We start from the raw sequence: 26,303 nt of genomic DNA, 5'->3' as shown, positions 1-26,303 counted from the left end.
CTTATTTAATATTACAAATCAGATCTTACTCCTAAACCAATATTATCTCATAGTGACTATCTGTCCATTTAACTTGTTTACCATTACTCAATTGTAGTCCCTTATATATTTTTTTTCCTTTATTTTAGCTTTATATAACTACCTTAGCTCATATATTCACAATTGTTAAAATAATCAAGGTGCTATTCTCAGGTGCTAAAGTTAATAAGTTCACTATTTTGCCATTATACTCCAAAGCTCATTTATTTGATTACCACTTTATTGTTCACCACAACTTATATTAGTCCCTTTTATATTATAATTTTATATTATAATTCTAACTTTAAAGAATTATCATATTCCCTAGCTCCATTATTTGATCATCACTTTATTTGTTCACCACAAATTATTTTAGTCCCTTTTATATTGTCTTCTTTATTTTAGCTTTAAAAAACTACCTTAGCTCATTATTTTTACATTTGTTAAATAATTCAAGTGCTATTTTTTTTAGCTTTAGAATATTTACTTTATTTTTTACTTAATTCTAACTATAGATTCACTACAAATCTTATGATTACAAGCATTGATCCTGATACCAACCTCTTATTTAATGACTTAAATGATTCAAACAGTTACTGTAATTACTACGCAGCAGAACAATCAAAGGCACTTCTCAGTGCCAACAACAACATAACTATCTTTAACTACAATATCAGATCTTTAAGCAAGCATTACGATGACCTCATAGCATTACTAAATTCCCTGCATGCCAATATGTCCATCATTACACTAACTGAAACCTGGCTAAAGCCTGATACTACAGATGTCTATGCCATTCCAGGTTACACAGCCATACACAACTGTAGGCCAGACCAACAAGGGGGTGGCACAGCTATATACTACTCAGACCAACTAGAATGTATCACTAATACTTGCACAAGGGATGAACATGGGGAATATATAATAGCTAAATTCAAATCCAAATACCTACAAAAACCTCTCACAGTGATAAACATCTACAGAATTCCACAATCAAACATTAGCCAATTTAGTGAAAACCTAGGGAGTATGATAACTGATGCACGCATGAACAAAGATCACTTACTACTCTCAGGTGACTTCAATATAAATCTCCTGCAAGACCAGGACCCACACGTTACTGAATTCACAAACACAATGAGTAACTGCATGTTGCTACCAACAGTAACAAAACCTACAAGAGTTACAGAGACTAGTGTTTCCCTACTTGACCACATCTGGACCAACACCATATCCCCTTTAAAATCAGGCATAATTACAGATAATACCACAGACCACTACCCTACTTTCCTCATAACAACTCTTGGTAAAATACCCCAAGACACTACTAAAGTCACCTTCAGACTTCACAATGAGGTAGCCATTAATAACTTCACAACAGCAGTAACAAACATTGACTGGCACACTGAGCTAGAAATCTATACAGATATTGACGAATGTTTTAATAATTTTCTAAAAAGACCCAATACCTTTATAACAAGCACTGCCCTAAAAAAACTAAACAGATAACAGCTAAGAGACTGAACAGTCCCTGGCTAACACCCAGCATTCTCAAATCCATAAATACAAAACACCGATATGAAAAACAGTACAGAATGGGTCACATAACCAGAGACCAAACAAAACGTTACTCGTCAATCCTAACCAGCCTGATAAGAAGGGCAAAAAAATTGTATTATGAGAACAGATTATCCAACTTACGAGGTGATATAAAAAAGACCTGGAAGACCCTATCAGAAATTCTGGGAACAAAAAAGATATCACGACATAGCGAAATAAAATTAGCAAAATCAGATGAACCCCAACTCCCACCAACAGAAACAGCAAACAGACTCTTCTCCACTATAGGTCAAAACCTTGCCAATAAAATCCCAAGCTCAGATACCCACCAAATGACTACCTCACTGGCAACTACCCGAACACACTGTTCCTAGCTCCGACTAACCCATACGAAGTCTCCCTTATTATCAACGCACTGAAAAACAAGGCAGGAGATTTAAATACCTTACCACCCTTTATATACAAAAAAGCGTCACAAGTACTATCACCAATCATTGCAACACTCTTTAACAAATCCATTGAATCCTCCACCTTCCCTACAGTTCTCAAAATAGCAAGAGTCACCCCAATCCATAAAGGAGGAGACCAAACAGAGTTGAATAACTATAGGCCAATATCCAATTTACACCCTCTCTCAAAAATCTTCGAAAAATTAATTCATAAACGAGTCTACTCCTACCTCATCTCCCAAAACATACTCAACCCCTGCCAATTTGGATTCAGGCCTAATAAAAATACTAATGATGCTATTATACACATGCTAGAACATATATACACTGCAATAGAGAAAAAAGAAGTCCCACTGGGGATCTTCATTGACTTACGTAAAGCTTTTGATACAGTTGACCATGACTTGCTCCACATAAAATTGTCACACTATGGTATAAGAGGGCACTCCCTCAACTACCTCAAGTCTTACCTCAGCAACAGAAGCCAATATGTGTACGCAAACGGGGCAAACTCTTCCGCACAACCAATTACAGTTGGTGTCCCACAGGGAAGTGTCCTTGGCCCTCTTCTCTTTCTCCTATACATAAATGACCTACCAAATGCTTCGCAATTATTCAAACCCACACTATTTGCAGATGACACCACATACGTCTTCTCTCACACGAGCCCAGTCATGCTAGCCAATACTGTAAACACCGAATTACCTAAAATATCTACTAACAAACTTACATTAAACATTGACAAACCTACTTCATTCAGTTTGGTAGCAGAGCTACAGATGTCCCTCTTAACATAATGATAAACGGATCACCTATCACAAAACTAACAGAGGGAAAATTCTTAGGAATCCACCTTGATAATAGACTCAATTTTCATACACATATACAACAAATTTCTAAGAAAATTTCCAAGACTGTAGGCATACTATCGAAGATACGGTACTATGTTCCACAGTCAGCCCTCCTGGCCCTTTATCACTCTCTTATTTACCCCTATCTCACCTATGGAATTTGTGCATGGGGCTCAACAACAATTAACCATCTCAGACCACTAATTACCCAACAAAAGGCTGCAGTTAGAATGATAACAAATTCTCACTACAGGCAGCACACTCCACCAATATTCAAAACACTCAACCTACTCACCATACAAAACATCCATACTTATTATTGCACTTATTACATACATAGAACACTTAGCTCTGATATTAACCCTCCCCTCAAACATCTCCTTGCCAAGATGGAAATAAATGGTATAAAATACCGACACAATGGCAATATAAACACAAATGCAGTATAATGTGATCCTTTATTGACTACGTTTCGCCCACACAGTGGGCTTTTTCAAGTCACAAAACGTTTTGTGACTTGAAAAAGCCCACTGTGTGGGCGAAACGTAGTCAATAAAGGATCACATTATACTGCATTTGTGTTTATATTGCCATCTCCTTGCCAACCTCAACAGAACACATAACCATAATACAAGGCACAGATCACTCTTTGATGTTCCTCGTGTCCATCTCACGCTATGCAAAAACTCAATGCACATAAAAGGCCCTAAAATCTGGAATTCATTACCTGTAAATATAAAAGAAACACTACCTGTTTATAAATTCAAGTCTCTTCTCAAAGTTCACTTACTCACTCAAAACCAAATAAATACTGAATAACTGAACCATATAAATTACATAAGAACATAAGAACATAAGAAAGGAGGAACACTGCAGCAGGCCTGTTGGCCCATACTAGGCAGGTCCTTTACAATTCATCCCACTAACAAACATTTGACCAACCCAATTTTCAATGCTACCCAAGAAATAAGCTCTGATGTGCAAGTCCCACTCAAATCCAACCCCTCCCACTCATGTACTTATCCAACCTAAATTTGAAACTACCCAAAGTCCTAGCCTCAATAACCCAACTAGGTAGACTGTTCCACTCATCAACTACCCTATTTCCAAACCAATACTTTCCTATGTCCTTTCTAAATCTAAACTTATCTAATTTAAATCCATTACTGCGGGTTCTCTCTTGGAGAGATATCCTCAAGACCTTGTTAATATCCCCTTTATTAATACCTATCTTCCACTTATACACTTCGATCAGGTCTCCCCTCATTCTTCGTCTAACAAGTGAATGTAACTTAAGAGTCTTAACTTAAGAGTCTATAAGAGTGTATATCCTAAATGTTTCTCACAATTATATCACACAAATGTTAAACCTAACTTTGTTATTTTTTTTTTAAATACACTACCTGAATGAACAGCAATGCATGCAACCATATGACCAGTCTTTGTAATACTCATGTGTGCTTTATAGTTATCTGTTTACAATAATGTTTTATCACTGATTTCATCATTGCTTAGTTTTAATCTTAAGTTAATTTTAAGCCAGCCCGTAATGCTATGCATATAAGTGGCTTTGGCATGCTGCTCTTACCTGTATTTTTTTGTAACTCTGTATGTATGCTAAAATTTATAAATAAATAAATAAATAAATAAATAAAAGTGTTACTTTTTGATGACCTTTAAAACCTTAAGCTGCGGGTCATCATGTGACTAAGACCCGCGTCAGGAAACACTAGTGTTGTTTCCTGACAAACATGACCTAACTTAACCTAGGTGCTATTTAGTTTTAAATGACTCAAAAGCCTTGTGTTAGTAATATAATCAACTGTATAAGACACTGGATGGATTTGTCTTCGCAGAACTTGAAAATTTAGGTCTTTGTATATTAATATTAATTGTAATAAGATGAGTGTACTTGTAGTTATTAATGTGACGTACTGGTTGTACCTGTAGTTATTGTGACGTACTGGTTGTACCTGCAGTTATTGTGACGTACTGGGTGTACCTGTAGTTATTAATGTGACGTACTGGTTGTACCTGCAGTTATTAATGTGACGTACTGGTTGTACCTGCAGTTATTAATGTGACGTACTGGTTGTACCTGCAGTTATTAATGTGACGTACTGGTTGTACCTGCAGTTATTAATGTGACGTACTGGTTGTACCTGCAGTTATTAATGTGACGTACTGGTTGTACCTGCAGTTATTGTGACGTACTGGTTGTACCTGCAGTTATTAATGTGACGTACTGGGTGTACTTGCAGTTATTAATGTGATGTACTGGTTGTACCTGCAGTTATTAATGTGATGTACTGGTTGTACCTGCAGTTATTAATGTGACGTACTGGTTGTACCTGCAGTTATTAATGTGACGTACTGGTTGTACCTGCAGTTATTGTGACGTACTGGTTGTACCTGCAGTTATTAAAGTGACGTACTGGGTGTACTTGCAGTTATTAATGTGACGTACTGGTTGTACCTGCAGTTATTAATGTGATGTACCGGTTGTACCTGCAGTTATTAATGTGACGTACTGGGTGTACCTGCAGTTATTAATGTGACGTACTGGTTGTACCTGCAGTTATTAATGTGACGTACTGGTTGTACCTGCAGTTATTAATGTGACGTACTGGTTGTACCTGCAGTTATTAATGTGATGTACTGGTTGTACCTGCAGTTATTAATGTGACGTACTGGTTGTACCTGCAGTTATTAATGTGACGTACTGGTTGTACCTGCAGTTATTAATGTGATGTACTGGTTGTACCTGCAGTTATTAATGTGACGTACTGGTTGTACCTGCAGTTATTAATGTGACGTACTGGTTGTACCTGCAGTTATTAATGTGACGTACTGGTTGTACCTGCAGTTATTAATGTGACGTACTGGTTGTACCTGCAGTTATTAATGTGATGTACTGGTTGTACCTGCAGTTATTAATGTGACGTACTGGTTGTACCTGCAGTTATTAATGTGACGTACTGGTTGTACCTGCAGTTATTAATGTGATGTACTGGTTGTACCTGCAGTTATTAATGTGACGTACTGGTTGTACCTGCAGTTATTAATGTGACGTACTGGGTGTACCTGCAGTTATTAATGTGACGTACTGGTTGTACCTGCAGTTATTAATGTGATGTACTGGTTGTACCTGCAGTTATTAATGTGATGTACTGGTTGTACCTGCAGTTATTAATGTGACGTACTGGGTGTACCTGCAGTTATTAATGTGATGTACTGGTTGTACCTGCAGTTATTAATGTGACGTACTGGTTGTACCTGCAGTTATTAATGTGACGTACTGGTTGTACCTGCAGTTATTAATGTGACGTACTGGTTGTACCTGCAGTTATTAATGTGACGTACTGGTTGTACCTGCAGTTATTAATGTGACGTACTGGTTGTACCTGCAGTTATTAACATGATGTACTGGGTGTACCTGCAGTTATTAATGTGATGTACTGGGTGTACCTGCAGCTATTAATGTGATGTACTGGTTGTACCTGCAGTTATTAATGTGATGTACTGGTTGTACCTGCAGTTATTAATGTGACGTACTGGGTGTACCTGCAGTTATTAATGTGATGTACTGGTTGTACCTGCAGTTAATAATGTGACGTACTGGTTGTACCTGCAGTTATTAATGTGACGTACTGGTTGTACCTGCAGTTATTAATGTGACGTACTGTTGTACCTGCAGTTATTAACATGATGTACTGGGTGTACCTGCAGTTATTAATGTGATGTACTGGGTGTACCTGCAGTTATTAATGTGATGTACTGGGTGTACCTGCATTTATTAATGTGATGTACTGGGAGTACCTGCAGTTATTAATGTGACGTACTGGTTGTACCTGCAGTTATTAATGTGACGTACTGTTGTACCTGCAGTTATTAACATGATGTACTGGGTGTACCTGCAGTTATTAATGTGACGTACTGGGTGTACCTGCAGTTATTAATGTGACGTACTGGTTGTACCTGCAGTTATTAATGTGACGTACTGGTTGTACCTGCGGTTATTAATGTGACGTACTGGTTGTACCTGCAGTTATTGTGACGTACTGGTTGTACCTGCAGTTATTAATGTGACGTACTGGTTGTACCTGCAGTTATTAATGTGACGTACTGGTTGTACCTGCAGTTATTAATGTGACGTACTGGTTGTACCTGCAGTTATTAATGTGACGTACTGGTTGTACCTGCGGTTATTAATGTGACGTACTGGTTGTACCTGCAGTTATTGTGACGTACTGGTTGTACCTGCAGTTATTAATGTGACGTACTGGTTGTACCTGCAGTTATTAATGTGACGTACTGGTTGTACCTGCAGTTATTAATGTGATGTACTGGGTGTACCTGCATTTATTAATGTGATGTACTGGGAGTACCTGAAGTTATTAATGTGATGTACTGGGTGTACCTGCAGTTATTAATGTGACGTACTGGGTGTACCTGCAGTTATTAATGTGACGTACTGGTTGTACCTGCAGTTATTAATGTGACGTACTGGTTGTACCTGCGGTTATTAATGTGACGTACTGGTTGTACCTGCAGTTATTGTGATGTACTGGTTGTACCTGCAGTTATTAATGTGACGTACTGGTTGTACCTGCAGTTATTAATGTGACGTACTGGTTGTACCTGCAGTTATTAATGTGACGTACTGGTTGTACCTGCAGTTATTAATGTGACGTACTGGTTGTACCTGCGGTTATTAATGTGACGTACTGGTTGTACCTGCAGTTATTGTGACGTACTGGTTGTACCTGCAGTTATTAATGTGACGTACTGGTTGTACCTGCAGTTATTAATGTGACGTACTGGTTGTACCTGCAGTTATTAATGTGACGTACTGGTTGTACCTGCGGTTATTAATGTGACGTACTGGTTGTACCTGCAGTTATTGTGACCTACTGGTTGTACCTGCAGTTATTAATGTGACGTACTGGTTGTACCTGCAGTTATTGTGACGTACTGGTTGTACCTGCAGTTATTAATGTGACGTACTGGTTGTACCTGCAGTTATTAATGTGACGTACTGGTTGTACCTGCAGTTATTAATGTGATGTACTGGGTGTACCTGCATTTATTAATGTGATGTACTGGGAGTACCTGAAGTTATTAATGTGATGTACTGGGTGTACCTGTAGTTATTAATGTGATGTACTGGGTGTACCTGCAGTTATTAATGTGATGCACTGGTTGTACCTGCAGTTATTAATGTGACGTACTGGTTGTACCTGCAGTTATTAATGTGATGTACTGGGTGTACCTAGGATTGGCAGTGTAAAGCGCTGAACATACCTGGGATTGGTAGTGTAAAGTGCTGGCTCTACCGGGGATTGGTAGTGTAAAGTGCTGGGTGTACCTGGGATTGGTAGTGTAAAGTGCTGGGTGTAACTGAGATTGGAAGTGTAAAGTGCTGGCTATACCTCGGGTTGGTAGTGTAAAGTGTTGGGTGTACCCGTGATTGGTACTGTAAATTGCTGGGTATACCTGGGATTGGTAGTGTAAAGTGTTTGGTATACCTGGGATTGGTAGTATAAAGTGCTGGGTATACCTTGAATTGGTTGTGTAAAGTGCTGGGTGTACCTGAGATTGGTAAAGTGCTGGGTGTATCTGGAACTGGTAGTGTATAGTGCTGTGTTTACCTGGGATTGGTAATGTAAAGTGCTGGGTTTACCTGGGATTTGTAGTGTAAACTGCTGGGTGTACCTGAGAGTGGTAGTGTAAAGTGCTGGGTATACCTGGGATTGGTAGTGTAAAGTGCTAGGTGTACCTGGGATTGGTAGTGTAAAGTGCTGGGTGTACTTTGGATTGGTAGTGCAAAGTGCTGGATGTACCTGGGATTGGTAGTGCAAAGTGCTGGGTATACCCGGGATTGGTACTGTAAATTGCTGGGTATACCTGGGATTGGTAGTGTAAAGTGCTGGGTGTACGTAGGATTCGTAGTGTAAAGTGCTGTGTGTACCTGGGATTGGTAGTGTAAAGTGCTGTTTGTATCTGGGATTGGTAGTGTAAAGTGTTGGGTGTACCTGATATTGGTAGTGTAAAGTTCTGGGTATACCTGGGATTGGTAGTGTAAAATGCTGGGTGTACCTTGGAATGGTAGTGCAAAGTGCTGGGTGTACCCGGGATTGGTACTGTAAATAGCTGGGTATACCTGGGATTGGTAGAGTAAAGTGCTGGGTGTACGTAGGTTTCGTAGTGTAAAGTGCTGGGTGCACCTGGGATTGGTAGTGTAAAGTGCTGGGTATACCTGGGATTGGTAGTGTACAGTGCTGGGTATACCCGGGATTGTTAGTGTAAAGTGCTGAGTATACCTGGGATTGGTAGTATAAAGTGCTGTTTGTACCTGGGATTGGTAGTGTAAAGTGCTGGGTGTACTTGATATTGGTAGTGTAAAGTTCTGGGTATACCTGGGATTGGTAGTGTAAAGTTCTGGGTATACCTGGGATTGGTCGTGTAAAGTGCTGGGTGTACCTGGGCTTGGTAGTGTAAAGTGGTGGGTGTACCTGGGATTGGTAGTGCAAAATGCTGGGTGTACCTGGGATTGGTAGTGTAAAGTGCTGAGTGTACCTGTGATTGGTAGTGTAAAGTGCTGTGTATACCTGGGATTGGAAGTGTAAAGTACTGGATATACCTGGAAGTGGTAGGGTAAAGTGCTGGGTGTGGTGCCTAGCGCCAGGAGCACCAGTCTCCGGGCTGAGCTCAGCCAGGAGTGACCAGGAGATACCACCATCACGAGAGTACTGCAGCAGCACCGGTCCGTCACCAGGTACTGCCTCATCCACCGAACATCCGAACCTTATATAGAACTGCACCACACTGGAACACAGTGGGAACACAGTGGCAACACAGAGGGAACACAGTGGCAACACAGTGGAACAAAGTGGGAACACAGTGGCAACACAGTGGCAAAAACACTCGTAAACTTTCTAACAAATGTTATGTAACGGTATCGATAATTGACCAGTTGAAGAATGTGACACTTATATAGCATTTTGAGATCTTTATTGGGGAAAAGGTTCGCCAGCAAGTGGGTTCTTCAGTCCAATACGCAGAAGAACGGTGATACACGAGGAGAGGTTCGACGTAATCCGTCTCCCAGACGGATGACCTCAAACACCACCTCATCTTCCACTGTTGTCAGCACGGGACTGAAGAAGCTACTGACTGCTGAAGCGCTTCCTCAATAAAGATTCCAAAATGTTGCATGATCTTCAACTTTCTATCAAACTGAACTCAAGAAGCACCAGTCAGTGAAGTAAGAAGCACCAGTCAGTGAAGTAAGAAGCACCAGTCAGTGAAGTAAGAAGTACCAGTCAGTGAAGTAAGAAGTACCAGTCAGTGAAGAAAGAAGCACCAGTCAGTGAAGAAAGAAGCACCAGTCAGTGAAGAAAGAAGCACCAGTCAGTGAAGAAAGAAGCACCAGTCAGTGAAGAAAGAAGCACCAGTCAGTGAAGAAAGAAGCACCAGTCAGTGAAGAAAGAAGTACCAGTCAGTGAAGAAAGAAGCACCAGTCAGTGAAGTAAGAAGCACCAGTCAGTGAAGTAAGAAGCACCAGTCAGTGAAGTAAGAAGCACCAGTCAGTGAAGAAAGAAGCACCAGTCAGTGAAGTAAGAAGCACAAGTCAGTGAAGGAAGAAGTACCAGTCAGTGAAGTAAGAAGCACCAGTTAGTGAAGTAAGAAGCACAAGTCAGTGAAGAAAGAAGTACCAGTCAGTGAAGTAAGAAGCACCAGTCAGTGAAGTAAGAAGCACCAGTCAGTGAAGAAAGAAGTACCAGTCAGTGAAGAAAGAAGTACCAGTCAGTGAAGTAAGAAGCACCAGTCAGTGAAGTAAGAAGCACCAGTCAGTGAAGTAAGAAGCACCAGTCAGTGAAGAAAGAAGCACCAGTCAGTGAAGTAAGAAGCACCAGTCAGTGAAGTAAGAAGCACCAGTCAGTGAAGTAAGAAGTACCAGTCAGTGAAGTAAGAAGCACCAGTCAGTGAAGAAAGAAGTACCAGTCAGTAAAGAAAGAAGTACCAGTCAGTGAAGTAAGAAGTACCAGTCAGTGAAGAAAGAAGCACCAGTCAGTGAAGTAAGAAGCACCAGTCAGTGAAGTAAGAAGCACCAGTCAGTGAAGTAAGAAGTACCAGTCAGTGAAGAAAGAAGCACCAGTCAGTGAAGTAAGAAGTACCAGTCAGTGAAGAAAGAAGCACCAGTCAGTGAAGAAAGAAGTACCAGTCAGAGAAGTAAGAAGTACCAGTCAGTGAAGTAAGAAGCACCAGTCAGTGAAGTAAGAAGTACAAGTCAGTGAAGAAAGAAGTACCAGTCAGTGAAGAAAGAAGTACCAGCCAGTGAAGTAAGAAGTACCAGTCAGAGAAGTAAGAAGTACCAGTCAGTGAAGTAAGAAGCACCAGTCAGTGAAGTAAGAAGTACCAGTCAGTGAAGTAAGAAGTACCAGTCAGTGAAGTAAGAAACACCAGTCAGTGAAGCAAGAAGTACCAGTCAGTGAAGTAAGAAGTACCAGTCAGTGAAGTAAGAAGTACCAGTCAGTGAAGTAAGAAGTACCAGTCAGTGAAGTAAGAAGCACCAGTCAGTGAAGTAAGAAGTACCAGTCAGAGAAGTAAGAAGTACCAGTCAGTGAAGTAAGAAGTACCAGTCAGTGAAGTAAGAAGTACCAGTCAGAGAAGTAAGAAGTACCAGTCAGTGAAGTAAGAAGTACCAGTCAGTGAAGTAAGAAGCACCAGTCAGTGAAGTAAGAAGTACCAGTCAGTGAAGTAAGAAGTACCAGTCAGTGAAGTAAGAAACACCAGTCAGTGAAGCAAGAAGTACCAGTCAGTGAATTAAGAAGTACCAGTCAGTGAAGTAAGAAGTACCAGTCAGTGAAGTAAGAAGTACCAGTCAGTGAAGTAAGAAGTACCAGTCAGTGAAGAAAGAAGTACCAGTCAGAGAAGTAAGAAACACCAGTCAGTGAAGCAAGAAGTACCAGTCAGTGAAGTAAGAAGTACCAGTCAGTGAAGTAAGAAGTACCAGTCAGTGAAGAAAGAAGTACCAGTCAGAGAAGTAAGAAACACCAGTCAGTGAAGCAAGAAGTACCAGTCAGTGAAGTAAGAAACACCAGTCAGTGAAGCAAGAAGTACCAGTCAGTGAAGTAAGAAGTACCAGTCAGTGAAGTAAGAAACACCAGTCAGTGAAGCAAGAAGTACCAGTCAGTGAAGTAAGAAACACCAGTCAGTGAAGTAAGAAGCACCAGTCAGTGAAGTAAGAAGTACCAGTCAGTGAAGCAAGAAGTACCAGTCAGTGAAGTAAGAAACACCAGTCAGTGAAGTAAGAAACACCAGTCACTGAAGCAAGAAGTACCAGTCAGTGAAGTAAGAAACACCAGTCAGTGAAGCAAGAAGTACCAGTCAGTGAAGTAAGAAGTACCAGTCAGTGAAGTAAGAAGCACAAGTCAGTGAAGAAAGAAGTACCAGTCAGTGAAGTAAGAAGTACCAGTCAGAGAAGTAAGAAACACCAGTCAGTGAAGCAAGAAGCACCAGTCAGTGAAGTAAGAAGCACCAGTCAGTAAAGTAAGAAGCACCAGTCAGTGAAGTAAGAAGCACGAGTGAAGTAAGAAGCACCAGTCAGTGAAGTAAGAAGCACAAGTCATTGAAGAAAGAAGTACCAGTCAGTGAAGTAAGAAGCACCAGTCAGTGAAGTAAGAAGCACCAGTCAGTGAAGAAAGAAGCACAAGTCAGTGAAGTAAGAAGTACAAGTCAGTGAAGAAAGAAGTACCAGTCAGTGAAGTAAGAAGCACCAGTCAGTGAAGTAAGAAGCACCAGTCAGTGAAGAAAGAAGCACCAGTCAGTGAAGTAAGAAGCACCAGTCAGTGAAGTAAGAAGCACCAGTCAGTGAAGAAAGAAGTACCAGTCAGTGAAGAAAGAAGCACCAGTCAGTGAAGTAAGAAGCACCAGTCAGTGAAGAAAGAAGTACCAGTCAGTGAAGTAAGAAGCACCACCAGTCAGTGAAGTAAGAAGCACCAGTCAGTGAAGAAAGAAGTACCAGTCAGTGAAGTAAGAAGCACCAGTCAGTGAAGTAAGAAGCACCAGTCAGTGAAGTAAGAAGCACCAGTCAGTGAAGTAAGAAGCACCAGTCAGTGAAGAAAAAGTACCAGTCAGTGAAGTAAGAAGCACCAGTCAGTGAAGAAAGAAGCACCAGTCAGTGAAGTAAGAAGCACCAGTCAGTGAAGAAAGAAGTACCAATCAGTGAAGTAAGAAGCACCAGTCAGTGAAGTAAGAAGCACCAGTCAGTGAAGCAAGAAGTACCAGTCAGTGAAGAAAGAAGCACCAGTCAGTGAAGTAAGAAACACCAGTCAGTGAAGAAAGAAGCACCAGTCAGTGAAGTAAGAAGTACCAGTCAGTGAAGTAAGAAGCACAAGTCAGTGAAGAAAGAAGTACCAGTCAGTGAAGAAAGAAGTACCAGTCAGTGAAGTAAGAAGCACAAGTCAGTGAAGAAAGAAGTACCAGTCAGTGAAGTAAGAAGCACCAGTCAGTGAAGAAAGAAGCACCAGTCAGTGAAGTAAGAAGCACAAGTGAGTGAAGAAAGAAGTACCAGTCAGTGAAGTACGAAGCACCAGTCAGTGAAGTAAGAAGCGCCAGTCAGTGAAGAAGCACCAGTCAGTGAAGTAAGAAGCACCAGTCAGTAAAGTAAGAAGCACTAGCGAGTGAAGTAAGAAGCACCAGTCAGTGAAGTAAGAAGCACCAGTCAGTGAAGTAAGAAGCACAAGTCAGTGAAGAAAGAAGTACCAGTCAGTGAAGTAAGAAGCACCAGTCAGTGAAGTAAGAAACACCAGTCAGTGAAGAAAGAAGTACCAGTCAGTGAAGTAAGAAGTACCAGTCAGAGAAGTAAGAAACACCAGTCAGTGAAGCAAGAAGCACCAGTCAGTGAAGGAAGAAGTACCAGTCAGTGAAGTAAGAAACACCAGTCAGTGAAGCAAGAAGCACCAGTCAGTGAAGGAAGAAGTACCAGTCAGAGAAGTAAGAAACACCAGTCAGTGAAGCAAGAAGCACCAGTCAGTGAAGGAAGAAGTACCAGTCAGAGAAGTAAGAAGCACCAGTCAGTGAAGGAAGAAGCACCAGTCAGTGAAGTAAGAAGCACCAGTCAGTGAAGTAAGAAGCACCAGTCAGTGAAGTAAGAAGCACCAGTCAGTGAAGGAAGAAGTACCAGTCAGAGAAGTAAGAAGCACCAGTCAGTGAAGGAAGAAGCACCAGTCAGTAAAGTAAGAAGCACCAGTCAGTGATGTAAGAAGCACCAGTCAGTGATGTAAGAAGCACCAGTCAGTGAAGCAAGAAGCACCAGTCAGTGAAGTAAGAAGCACCAGTCAGTGAAGGAAGAAGCACCAGTCAGTGATGTAAGAAGCACCAGTCAGTGAAGCAAGAAGCACCAGTCAGTGATGTAAGAAGTACCAGTCAGTGAAGGACGAAGCACCAGTCAGTGAAGGAAGAAGCACCAGTCAGTGAAGGAAGAAGCACCAGTCAGTGATGTAAGAAGTACCAGTCAGTGAAGGAAGAAGCACCAGTCAGTGAAGGAAGAAGCACCAGTCAGTGAAGGAAGAAGCATCAGTCAGTGAAGGAAGAAGCACCAGTCAGTGATGTAAGAAGTACCAGTCAGTGAAGTAAGAAGCACCAGTCAGTGAAGGAAGAAGCACCAGTCAGTGAAGGAAGAAGCACCAGTCAGTGAAGGAAGAAGCACCAGTCAGTGATGTAAGAAGTACCAGTCAGTGAAGGAAGAAGCACCAGTCAGTGAAGGAAGAAGCACCAGTCAGTGAAGGAAGAAGCACCAGTCAGTGAAGTAAGAAGTACCAGTCAGTGAAGTAAGAAGCACCAGTCAGAGAAGTAAGAAACACCAGTCAGTGAAGCAAGAAGTACCAGTCAGTGAAGTAAGAAGTACCAGTCAGTGAAGTAAGAAGTATCAGTCAGTGAAGTAAGAAGTACCAGTCAGTGAAGATCAATCAGTGAAGTAAGAAGCAGAAGTCAGTGAAGTAAGAAGCACCAGTCAGTGAATCAAGAAGTACAAGTCAGTGAAGTAAGAATCACCAGTCAGTGAAGTAAGAATCACCAGTCAGTGATGTAAGAAGCACCAGTCAGTGAAACGCATCAGTCAGTAAAGTAAGAAGTACCAGTCAGTCATGTAAGAAGCACCAGTCAGTGAAGACGCACCAGTCAGTAAAGTAAGAAGTACCAGTCAGTGATGTAAGAAGCACCAGTCAGTGAAGTAAGAAGTACCAGTCAGTAAAATAAGAAGTACCAGTTAGTGATGTAAGAAGCACCAGTCAGTGAAGTAAGAAGTACCAGTCAGTGATGTAAGAAGCACCAGTCAGTGAAGAAGCACCAGTCAGTAAAGTAAGAAGTACCAGTCAGTGATGTAAGAAGCACCAGTCAGTGAAGTAAGAAGTACCAGTCAGTGATGTAAGAAGCACCAGTCAGTGAAGTAAGAACTACCAGTCAGTGATGTAAGAAGCACCTGTCAGTGAAGAAGCACCAGTCAGTATAGTAAGAAGTACCAGTCAGTGATGTAAGAAGCACCAGTCAGTGAAGAAGCACCAGTCAGTGAAGAAGCACCAGTCAGTATAGTAAGAAGTACCAGTCAGTGATGTAAGAAGCACCAGTCAGTGAAGAAGCACCAGTCAGTAAAGTAAGAAGCACCAGTCAGTGAAGAAGCACCAGTCAGTGAAGAAGCACCAGTCAGTAAAGAAAGAAGTACCAGTCAGTGATGTAAGAAGCACCAGTCAGTGAAGAAGCACCAGTCAGTAAAGTAAGAAGTACCAGTCAGTGAAGTAAGAAGCACCAGTCAGTAAAGTAAGAAGTACCAGTCAGTTAAGTAAGAAGCACCAGTCAGTAAAGTAAGATACATTAATTATACGGATTAGATACATTAATTAGGGCCATACCCCCGGCCGGGATTGAACCCGCGGTCATAGAGTCTCAAAACTCCAGCCCGTCGCGTTAGCCACTAGACCTAGCTGGTCTAGTGGCTAACGCGACGGGCTGGAGTTTTGAGACTCTATGACCGCGGGTTCAATCCCGGCCGGGGGTATGGTTTATTTGCAATCGTGTCATTACGATTTCTTAAGTCAGAGACATTAATTAGGGAGTAGACACATTAACTATAGATAGCAGATACATAACTAGGGAGTAGATACATTATCTCGTGAGTTGATACATAACTAGGGAGAAGATACATAACTTGGGAGTAGATACATAACTAGGGAGTAGATACATTATCTTGGGAGTAGATACATTACCTAGAGAGTAGACACCTAACTAGGGAGTAGATACGTAACTATGGATTTGATTAATTAACTAGGGAGTAGATATATTAACTAGGGAGTATACACAATAACTAGGGTGTATATACATTAACTAGGGGGTACATACATTAACCAGGAAGTAGTTACATAAACAAGTGAACAGACACTAACTAGGGGGTAGATACATTAACTATAGGGAGAAGATACATAACTAGGGAGTAGAGACATAACTAGCGAGTAGATATATAACTAGGGAGTAGATACATTAACTATAGGGAGTAGATACACTATCCTGGGAGCAGAAACAAAACTAGGGAGTAGATACATTAACTAGGGAGTAGATACCTAACTAGGGAGTAGATACATAACTAGGGAGTAGATACATATCTAGGGAGGAGATACATAACTAAGGAGAAGATACATAACTAGGTATTAGATACATTAACTAGGGAGTAGATACATAACCAGGGAGTAGATACATAACCAGGGAGTAGATGCATTAGCCAGGAAGTAGATACATTAACTAGGGAGTAGATACATTAACTAGGGAATAAATACATTAACTAGGGAGTAGATACATTAACTAGGGATTAGATACATAACTAGGGAGTAGATACATTAACTTGGGAGTAGATACGTTAACTAGGGACAAGATACATTACGCAGGGAGTAGATACATAACTAGGGAGTAGATACGTAATCTTGGGAGTAGATACATAACTACCGAGTAGTTATATTAACTAGGGAGTAGATATATAACTAGGTAGTAGATTCATAACTAGGTAGTAGATGCATAACTAGGGATTAGATACATAACTAGGGAGTGGATACATTAATTAGGGAGTTGAAACATAACTGGGGAGTAGTTACATTATCTTGGGAGTAGATACATTATCTTGGGAGTAGATACATAAGTAGGAAGTAGATACATTAACTAGGGAGTAGATACATAAATAGGGAGTAGATTCATAGCAAGGTAGTAGATGCATAACTAGGGATTAGATACATAACTAGGGAGTGGATACATCAATTAGGGAGTAGAAACATAACTGGGGAGTAGATACATTATCTTGGGAGTAGATACATAAGTAGGGAGTAGATACATTAACTAGGGAGTAGATGTATGGCTACGGAGTATATACATAACTAGGGAGTAGAGACATCGGTAATCTCTCATGCTATATGTCACTAATTAATAATAATAATAATAATAATAATAATAATAATAATAATAATAATAATAATAATAATAATAATAATAATGATAATAATAATAGTTGTTGTTATTGTTGTTGTTGTTACCAGGAGATGTCCTGAACTAATTAGGTTCACACAGCGCCTGGAGACCGAGATGCAATCACGTTTGATCCGAGTAAGGGGAAGGGAACTTGAAGCCTATCAGTAAGTGTTGTCACGGTACCATGCAAGGTCCTCAACCATGGTACCATGACTGTCATAATCATGGATGATGTTACCATAACTCTCCTAACACTGAATGATGTTGTTACCATGAGAGTCATGCACTGCTTCATAATACTTCCTCACTAACGTCACAACATACTTCAGTCGGTATTAACATCTGTGAAATGTATTAACTTGGTGATATTCAGACTGACTCTGGTTGTTATGGTAAGATATATATCAGCCTGACTTGTCTGTTACAACCTTGTTGGTTTTTATAAGTCTAGAGTAACATACCTGCCGTGTGTGAGGTCAAGATCATGAGAAACATACCTGCTGTGTGTGAGGTCAAGATTATGAGTAACATACCTGCCGTGTGTGAGGTCGAGATCATGAGTAACATACCTGCTGTGTGTGAGGTCAAGATTATGAGTAACATACCTGCCGTGTGTGAGGTCGAGATCATGAGTAACATACCTGCTGTGTGTGAGGTCAAGATTATGAGTAACATACCTGCCGTGTGTGAGGTCAAGATCATGAGTAACATACATGCCGTGTGTGAGGTCAAGATCATGAGAAACATACCTGTCGTGTGTGAGGTCAAGATCATGAGTAACATACCTGTCGTGTGTGAGGTCAAGATCATGAGAAACATACCTGTCGTGTGTGAGGTCAAGATCATGAGTAACATACCTGCCGTGTGTGAGGTCAAGATCATGAGTAACATACCTGCCGTGTGTGAGGTCAAGATCATGAGTAACATACCTGTCGTGTGTGAGGTCAAGATCATGAGTAACATACCTGCCGTGTGTGAGGTCAAGATCATGAGTAACATACCTGCCGTGTGTGAGGTCAAGATCATGAGTAACATACCTGCCGTCAACATGACTTAAGAAATCGTTATGACACGATTTCTTAAGTCATGTTGACGGCAGTGAAGGGACTTGAGCTAGAGTTCGTCACGGCCACGCTAGCTGGAGATTCGTCTGTAAAAACTTGCATTTGTGGTCACAGAGGTGCCTGTGCTAACTTTCCTATGGTGTAGAAATATACCTAGTTGGATGAATCTTATTGTGGCTAGCTGGTCTAGTGGCTAACGCGACGGGCTGGAGTTTTGAGACTCTATGACCGCGGGTTCAATCCCGGCCGGGGGTATGGTTTATACCTGCCGTGTGTGAGGTCAAGATCATGAGTAACATACCTGCCGTGTGTGAGGTCAAGATCATTAGTAACATACCTGCCGTGTGTGAGGTCAAGATCATGAGTAACATACCTGCCGTGTGTGAGGTCAAGATCATGAGTAACGTACCTGTCGTGTGTGAGGTCAAGATCATGAGAAACATACCTGTCGTGTGTGAGGTCAAGATCATGAGTAACATACCTGTCGTGAGTGAGGTCAAGATCATGAGAAACATACCTGTCGTGTGTGAGGTCAAGATCATGAGTAACATACCTGTCGTGTGTGAGGTCAATATCATGAGAAACATACCTGCCGTGTGTGAGGTCAAGATCATGAGAAACATACCTGCCGTGTGTGAGGTCAAGATCATGAGTAACATACCTGTCGTGTGTGAGGTCAAGATCATGAGAAACATACCTGCCGTGTGTGAGGTCAAGATCATGAGAAACATACCTGCCGTGTGTGAGGTCAAGATCATGAGTAACATACCTGTCGTGTGTGAGGTCAAGATCATGAGAAACATACCTGTCGTGTGTGAGGTCAAGATCATGAGTAACATACCTGTCGTGTGTGAGGTCAAGATCATGAGAAACATACCTGTCGTGTGTGAGGTCAAGATCATGAGTAACATACCTGTCGTGTGTGAGGTCAAGATCATGAGAAACATACCTGCCGTGTGTGAGGTCAAGATCATGAGAAACATACCTGCCGTGTGTGAGGTCAAGATCATGAGTAACATACCTGTCGTGTGTGAGGTCAAGATCATGAGAAACATACCTGTCGTGTGTGAGGTCAAGATCATGAGTAACATACCTGCCGTGTGTGAGGTCAAGATCATGAGTAACATACCTGTCGTGTGTGAGGTCAAGATCATGAGAAACATACCTGTCGTGTGTGAGGTCAAGATCATGAGTAACATACCTGTCGTGTGTGAGGTCAAGATCATGAGAAACATACCTGTCGTGTGTGAGATCGAGATCATGAGTAACATACCTGCCGTGTGTGAGGTCAAGATCATGAGTAACATACCTGCCGTGTGTGAGGTCAAGATCATGAGTAACATACCTGCTGTGTGTGAGGTTAACATCATGAGTAACATACCTGCCGTGTGTGAGGTCAAGATCATGAGTAACATACCTGCCGTGTGTGAGGTCAAGATCATGAGTAACATACCTGCCGTGTGTGAGGTCAAGATCATGAGTAACATACCTGCCGTGTGTGAGGTCGAGATCATGAGTAACATACCTGCCGTGTGAGAGGTCGAGAACATGAGTAACATACCTGCCGTGTGTGAGGTCAAGATCATGAGTAACATACCTGCCGTGTGTGAGGTCAAGATCATGAGTAACATACCTGCCGTGTGTGAGGTCGAGATCATGAGTAACATACCTGTCGTGTGTGAGGTCGAGATCATGAGTAACATACCTGTCGTGTGTGAGGTCGAGATCATGAGTAACATACCTGTCGTGTGTGAGGTCGAGATCATGAGTAACATACCTTCCGTGTGTGAGGTCGAGATCATGAGTAACATACCTGTCGTGTGTGAGGTCAAGATCATGAGCAACATACCTGCCGTGTGTGAGGTCGAGATCATGAGTAACATACCTGTCGTGTGTGAGGTCGAGATCATGAGTAACATACCTGCCGTGTGTGAGGTCAAGATCATGAGTAACATACCTGCCGTGTGTGAGGTCAAGATCATGAGTAACATACCTGCCGTGTGTGAGGTCAAGATCATGAGTAACATACCTGCCGTGTGTGAGGTCAAGATCATGAGTAACATACCTGTCGTGTGTGAGGTCGAGATCATGAGAAACATACCTGCCGTGTGTGAGGTCAAGATCATGAGCAACATACCTGCCGTGTGTGAGGTCAAGATCATGAGTAACATACCTGCCGTGTGTGAGGTCAAGATCATGAGTAACATACCTGTCGTGTGTGAGGTCGAGATCATGAGTAACATACCTGTCGTGTGTGAGGTCGAGATCATGAGTAATATACCTGTCGTGTGTGAGGTCGAGATCATGAGTAACATACCTGCCGTGTGTGAGGTCGAGATCATGAGTAACATACCTGCCGTGTGTGAGGTCAAGATCATGAGTAACATACCTGCCGTGTGTGAGGTCAAGATCATGAGTAACATACCTGCCGTGTGTGAGGTCAGGATCATGAGTAACATACCAGCCGTGTGTGAGGCCAGGATCATGAGTAACATACCTGCCGTGTGTGAGGTCAAGATCATGAGAAACATACCTGCCGTGTGTGATGTCGTGATCATGAGTAACATACCTGTCGTGTGTGAGGTCAAGATCGTGAGTAACATACCTGCCGTGTGTGAGGTCGAGATCATGAGTAACATACCTGCCGTGTGTGAGGTCAAGATCATGAGTAACATACCTGCCGTGTGTGAGGTCAAGATCAAGAGTAACATACCTGCCGTGTGTGAGGTCAAGATTATGAGTAACATACCTGCCGTGTGTGAGGTCGAGATCATGAGTAACATGCCTGTCGTGTGTGAGGTCAAGATCGTGAGTAACATACCTGCCGTGTGTGAGGTCGAGATCATGAGTAACATACCTGCCGTGTGTGAGGTCAAGATCATGAGTAACATACCTGCCGTGTGTGAGGTCAAGATCAAGAGTAACATACCTGCCGTGTGTGAGGTCAAGATTATGAGTAACATACCTGCCGTGTGTGAGGTCGAGATCATGAGTAACATACCTGTCGTGTGTGAGGTCAAGATCGTGAGTAACATACCTGCCGTGTGTGAGGTCGAGATCATGAGTAACATACCTGCCGTGTGTGAGGTCAAGATCATGAGTAACATACCTGCCGTGTGTGAGGTCAAGATCAAGAGTAACATACCTGCCGTGTGTGAGGTCAAGATTATGAGTAACATACCTGCCGTGTGTGAGGTCGAGATCATGAGTAACATACCTGCCGTGTGTGAGGTCAAGATCAAGAGTAACATACCTGCCGTGTGTGAGGTCGACATCATGAGTAACATACCTGCCGTGTGTGAGGTCAAGATCAAGAGTAACATACCTGCCGTGTGTGAGGTCAAGATCATGAGTAACATACCTGCCGTGTGTGAGGTCAAGATCAAGAGTAACGAGCATCCTTTCTCCCTGCTGAGAGAAGAGGAGAGCTTCACCTGTCATCACACCACAGAACCGAGACACCTCAGCCCCGGACCACTTCTCAAACCTTTCACTCAACCCTCCCTCTGTTGGTAGATAATATCACGTTTAATCATTACAAATATACAGAACTGTGTTAAAATTAATTGATGACTCTTACATATTTTTTACTACATAACTATATAGAAGATTTGTATAGGTATGAAGATCCACGTGGCATAACAAAACACACCATCAAAAGTCTCTGTATATGCTTATGTGAAGTTTGTCAGAACACTAAACAGACTCAAATATTTCGGAGTTTTGCTTCAATACTTCTGTTTGTGACTGTACACAGCTTCTGTCTATTAATAATTAAGGGTTCCCTAGACAAGGTACAGTACAGATAAATAATAAGACTAACTCTCGAAGTCTTCACTGAGCGTCTGTGGTGTCTCATACATGAGGATACAGAAGTCATCGCCATCAAAGTTGTCATCGCAGATGCATTGGTCACCGTTGATGCAGTAGCCATGGCCACCACAGTGGTGGATGCAGGAGGGACCAATGTAGACATTATCCACACCCCAGGGTATAGCAGACTCACGTGCTCGGTAGTATCCCTGCCACCAGCGGAACCTCGCTCGCCTGGTACACAACAATGTGCCGCAATGAACAACAGCTTAATGCAGCTAAATTAAATACAAAAATATGAAAAATGCTTGGTAGAGGAGAAGGTTCCGCAACAGTAAGTTGCGGAACGCTGCGGGTATCACAGGTGTTGGCTCTGGGCATCTGTTTCCTATGTGAGGTGCGCTATTGTTCATGTAGGGCTGATGTTCGTGTATGTTCCTTTCTCTTACGCACCATTCATAACCTGTGTCATATACAAATTTAAGCCAGAATTATATCGTAGGATGTCTTCTAGAAGTAGGATGAGTATACAGTGCAGGTATAGCTATTGAGGTAGTCAGTGTGACAGGCAGTGTATACAGACCAGAAAACTAAAAACATTCTGTTTTGTTAGTTACTAACAGATTCATGTTCTTGCAAGAATTACATTGCGGATGCTGACCCAAACGGTGAGATGCTCTGCATTGCAACATTAAAGACAGATTATTGCATCTTTCTTTCTACGACTTGCCACAATACATAGCCTATAATTTATTCTACGATTAACCACATTCCATAACCTGCAATTTATTTTACGACTCCAGAATCTACATACCAAATAGTTCATTCTAGGACTCCTCAAGCCTACATAGCCTATAGTTTACAAACACTAAAGTCATCATTCCTCTATCAGTATTGTTTATGAAGGTCTTCGGTAATATTATTTTCGTTTTGCATTTCTTTACACAGTAAAAGAGATCCAAAAATATTCATTGAACTGATTACATGTGGTGTATCAGAGCACTGATGGAAGTGTGGAAGTTATATTATCTTAGGTGAACTAATTTATAAATAACAACAAATTGGAGAAGAAAATGGTCGATGTTTTCTGTCCGTCTTGGACCATCATTACGTCTCGAGACGGTAATGATCCAGGATGGACCGGAACGTGGTATAGTGATACCTCCACTCTGTGGGTGAAACCATACGTACTCTAAAATAAATATATAATGCACGACAATCTTAAATGCATTTTTATTAGTGTCACAGTAAAGTATACAGCAACATGTAGTGCAGGTCAGAGTGCTGCTTGAACTGACCCGCAGATCTGGAGGGCGGTGAGGGGAATGACCACTCTGGACCACTTGCGGTCACTGTTGGGGTAGAAGAGCGTAGGTGAGCGCAGCTCGTGCAGACAGTCAGGACTGGAGGATGGTACCGCAGGCAGTGGTCGTACCGTCCTCCATGTAACACCATAATCAGTACTGTACTCCAGGGATACATTGTGCTCCTGCGCAGTTACCTCGCCACACCCGACTCTCAACTGACCTCCACCAAGAAAATAATAATAATAATAATAATTAATAATAACTCTGTTATTATTAAGGTCAGATACAGTCGAACATTTTTTTAGCGATAATACAATGGCTGAGACAATTAGCACGTTACTGTGACGGACGTTTCGGTCCTTCACGGACTATGTTTCAGGACGGAACGAAACGTCTTCTCGTATATACCTTGCCCTCACTCCAGTGTATATATCCTCCCATCACTCCAGTGCATATACCTTTCCCCCCTCACTCTAGTGTATATACTCTGACCTCAGTCAGACCCTGCAATCAGTTCAGTGTGTATACCTTGCCCTCACTCCAGTGTATATACCTATCCCTTCACTCTAATGTATATACCCTGCCCTCACTCCAGTGTATGTACCTTTTCCCTTCACTCCAGTGTATATACCTTTACCCTTCACTCTATTGTATATACCCTGCTCTCACTCCAGTGTATATAATCTGCCATCACTTAAGTGCATATATCCTGCCCTCACTCCAGTGTATATACCTTTCCCCTCACTCTAATATATATACCCTGCCCTCACTCTAGTGTATATACCATGCCCTCACTCCAATGCATATACCCTGCCCTCACTCCAGTGCACATACCCTGCCCTCACTTTAGTACATATACCCTGCCCTCACTCCGGTGTATATACCCTGCCCTCACTCCGGTGTATATACCCTGCCCTCACTCCGGTTTATATACCCTGCCCTCACTCCGGTGTATATACCCTGCCCTCACTCCGGTGTATATACCCTGCCCTCACTCCGGTGTATATACCCTGCCCTCACTCCGGTGTATATACCCTGCCCTCACTCCGGTGTATATACCCTGCCCTCACTCCGGTGTATATACCCTGCCCTCACTCCGGTGTATATACCCTGCCCTCACTCCGGTGTATATACCCTGCCATCACTCCGGTGTATATACCCTGCCCTCACTCCGGTGTATATACCCTGCCCTCACTCCGGTGTATATACCCTGCCCTCACTCCGGTGTATATACCCTGCCATCACTCCGGTGTACATACCCTGCCCTCACTCCGGTGTATATTCCCTGCCCTCACTCCGGTGTATATACCCTGCCCTCACTCCGGTGTATATACCCTGCCCTCAGTCCATTGCATATATATGTACACAAATGCAATACCGACAAGATGAAGAATTAGATAACATATGTGCAACATCCGGGTATTTTTATTTGTAGACGTTCCGCCCACCAGTGGCTTTAATAACAACACAATACAAAGTCAGAGTCTGAAGATGAGGTAATCAGTCCCTCAGGCTTCGAGTTTGTGAAGAACACTTCGTACATGTCGCCAGTATATAAGCACCAATCTCCATGACTGTGCTTCACTTCCTTCAAGACTACGGTGCTGGTCACCAACTTCAAGGCTGAGGGACTGATTACCTCCTCTTTTGTATACAGTTCTACATTCTTCAGATTCTGCCCTTGTACCGCAGTGATAAAGCCACTGGATGGCGAAATATCTACAAATAAAGATACCCAGATGCTGTATATGTGTCTATGTCATATGCTGTATATGTCACTCCAATGTATATATCCTGACCTCACTCAAGCGTATATACTCTGCCCTTACTCCAGTTTATATACCCTGCTCTTATTCCAGTGTATATTACCTGCCCTAACTCCAGTGTATATACCCTGCTCTCAGTGTATGTTCCCTGCTCTCAATCCAGAGTTTATAACCTGCTCTCAGTGCATGTTCCCTGCTTTCAATCCAGAGTATATAGTCTGCTCTCAGTGTATGTTCCCTGCTCTCAATCCAGGGTATATACCCTGCTCTCAGTGTATGTTCCCTGCTCTCAATCCAGGGTATATACCCTTCTCTTAGTGTATGTTCCCTGCTCTCAATCTAGGGTATATACCCTGCTCTCAGTGTATGTTCCTTGCTCTCATTCCGGAGTATATACCCTGCTCGAAGTTCAATGCATAAGAAATCTTCCATACTAAGAAATATTGAAATCCCTTAAACTACATTCACTTGTAAGACATGGAATAAGGGGAGACATGACTGAAGTGTATAAGTGGACGATGGGTATTATCAGAGGAGATATAAATGAAGTCTTGAGGATATCCCTCCAAGAAAGAACTCGATATATTGGATTCACATTGGATAAGTTAGATTCAGAAAGGACGTAGAAATATTGGTTTGGAAATAGAGTAGCTGATGGGTAGAACAGTCTGCCTAGTAGGGCTATTGAAGCTAAAACCTTGGCTAGCTTCAAATTTAGGTTAGATACATACATGAGTGAGAGGGGTTAGATTCATGTAGGAAATGCTTATGAATTAATAGTCTTATCGAAGCTTATTGTCTGGGTGGCATTGAAAATGAGTTGGCAACTTTTTTTGTTAGTTGGTCTGGGTTTAAGAAAGACTTGCCTAGTATGGGCCAGTAGGCCTGCTGCAATGTTCCTCCTTCCTTGTGTTTCCGTGTATATATATATCCTGTCTTCCTGTGTATATACCCTGCCCTCACT

The 26,303-nt window shown here is 42.0% G+C and overlaps 1 protein-coding gene across 1 annotated transcript in view; it reads right to left on the bottom strand.

Moving 5' to 3' along the window:
- Positions 1 to 26,303, bottom strand: part of LOC128690364 (reelin) — an 871,665-nt gene that overhangs the window by 265,772 nt on the left and 579,590 nt on the right. Inside the window, exons 40-43 of the mRNA XM_070089797.1 lie at positions 23,565 to 23,788; positions 22,277 to 22,500; positions 21,815 to 21,959; positions 9,522 to 9,706 (exon numbers count right to left, since the gene is read on the bottom strand). Coding sequence (XP_069945898.1) covers positions 9,522 to 9,706; positions 21,815 to 21,959; positions 22,277 to 22,500; positions 23,565 to 23,788 — 778 coding nt within the window. The remainder of the gene's footprint in view (positions 1 to 9,521; positions 9,707 to 21,814; positions 21,960 to 22,276; positions 22,501 to 23,564; positions 23,789 to 26,303) is intronic.

Source organism: Cherax quadricarinatus, chromosome 29, assembly GCF_038502225.1.
Source record: "Cherax quadricarinatus isolate ZL_2023a chromosome 29, ASM3850222v1, whole genome shotgun sequence".
Taxonomy (NCBI): Eukaryota; Metazoa; Arthropoda; class Malacostraca; order Decapoda; family Parastacidae; genus Cherax; species Cherax quadricarinatus.
The sequence above is the reverse complement of the archived record's forward strand: the minus strand, read 5'-3'. Positions and strand labels throughout refer to the sequence as shown.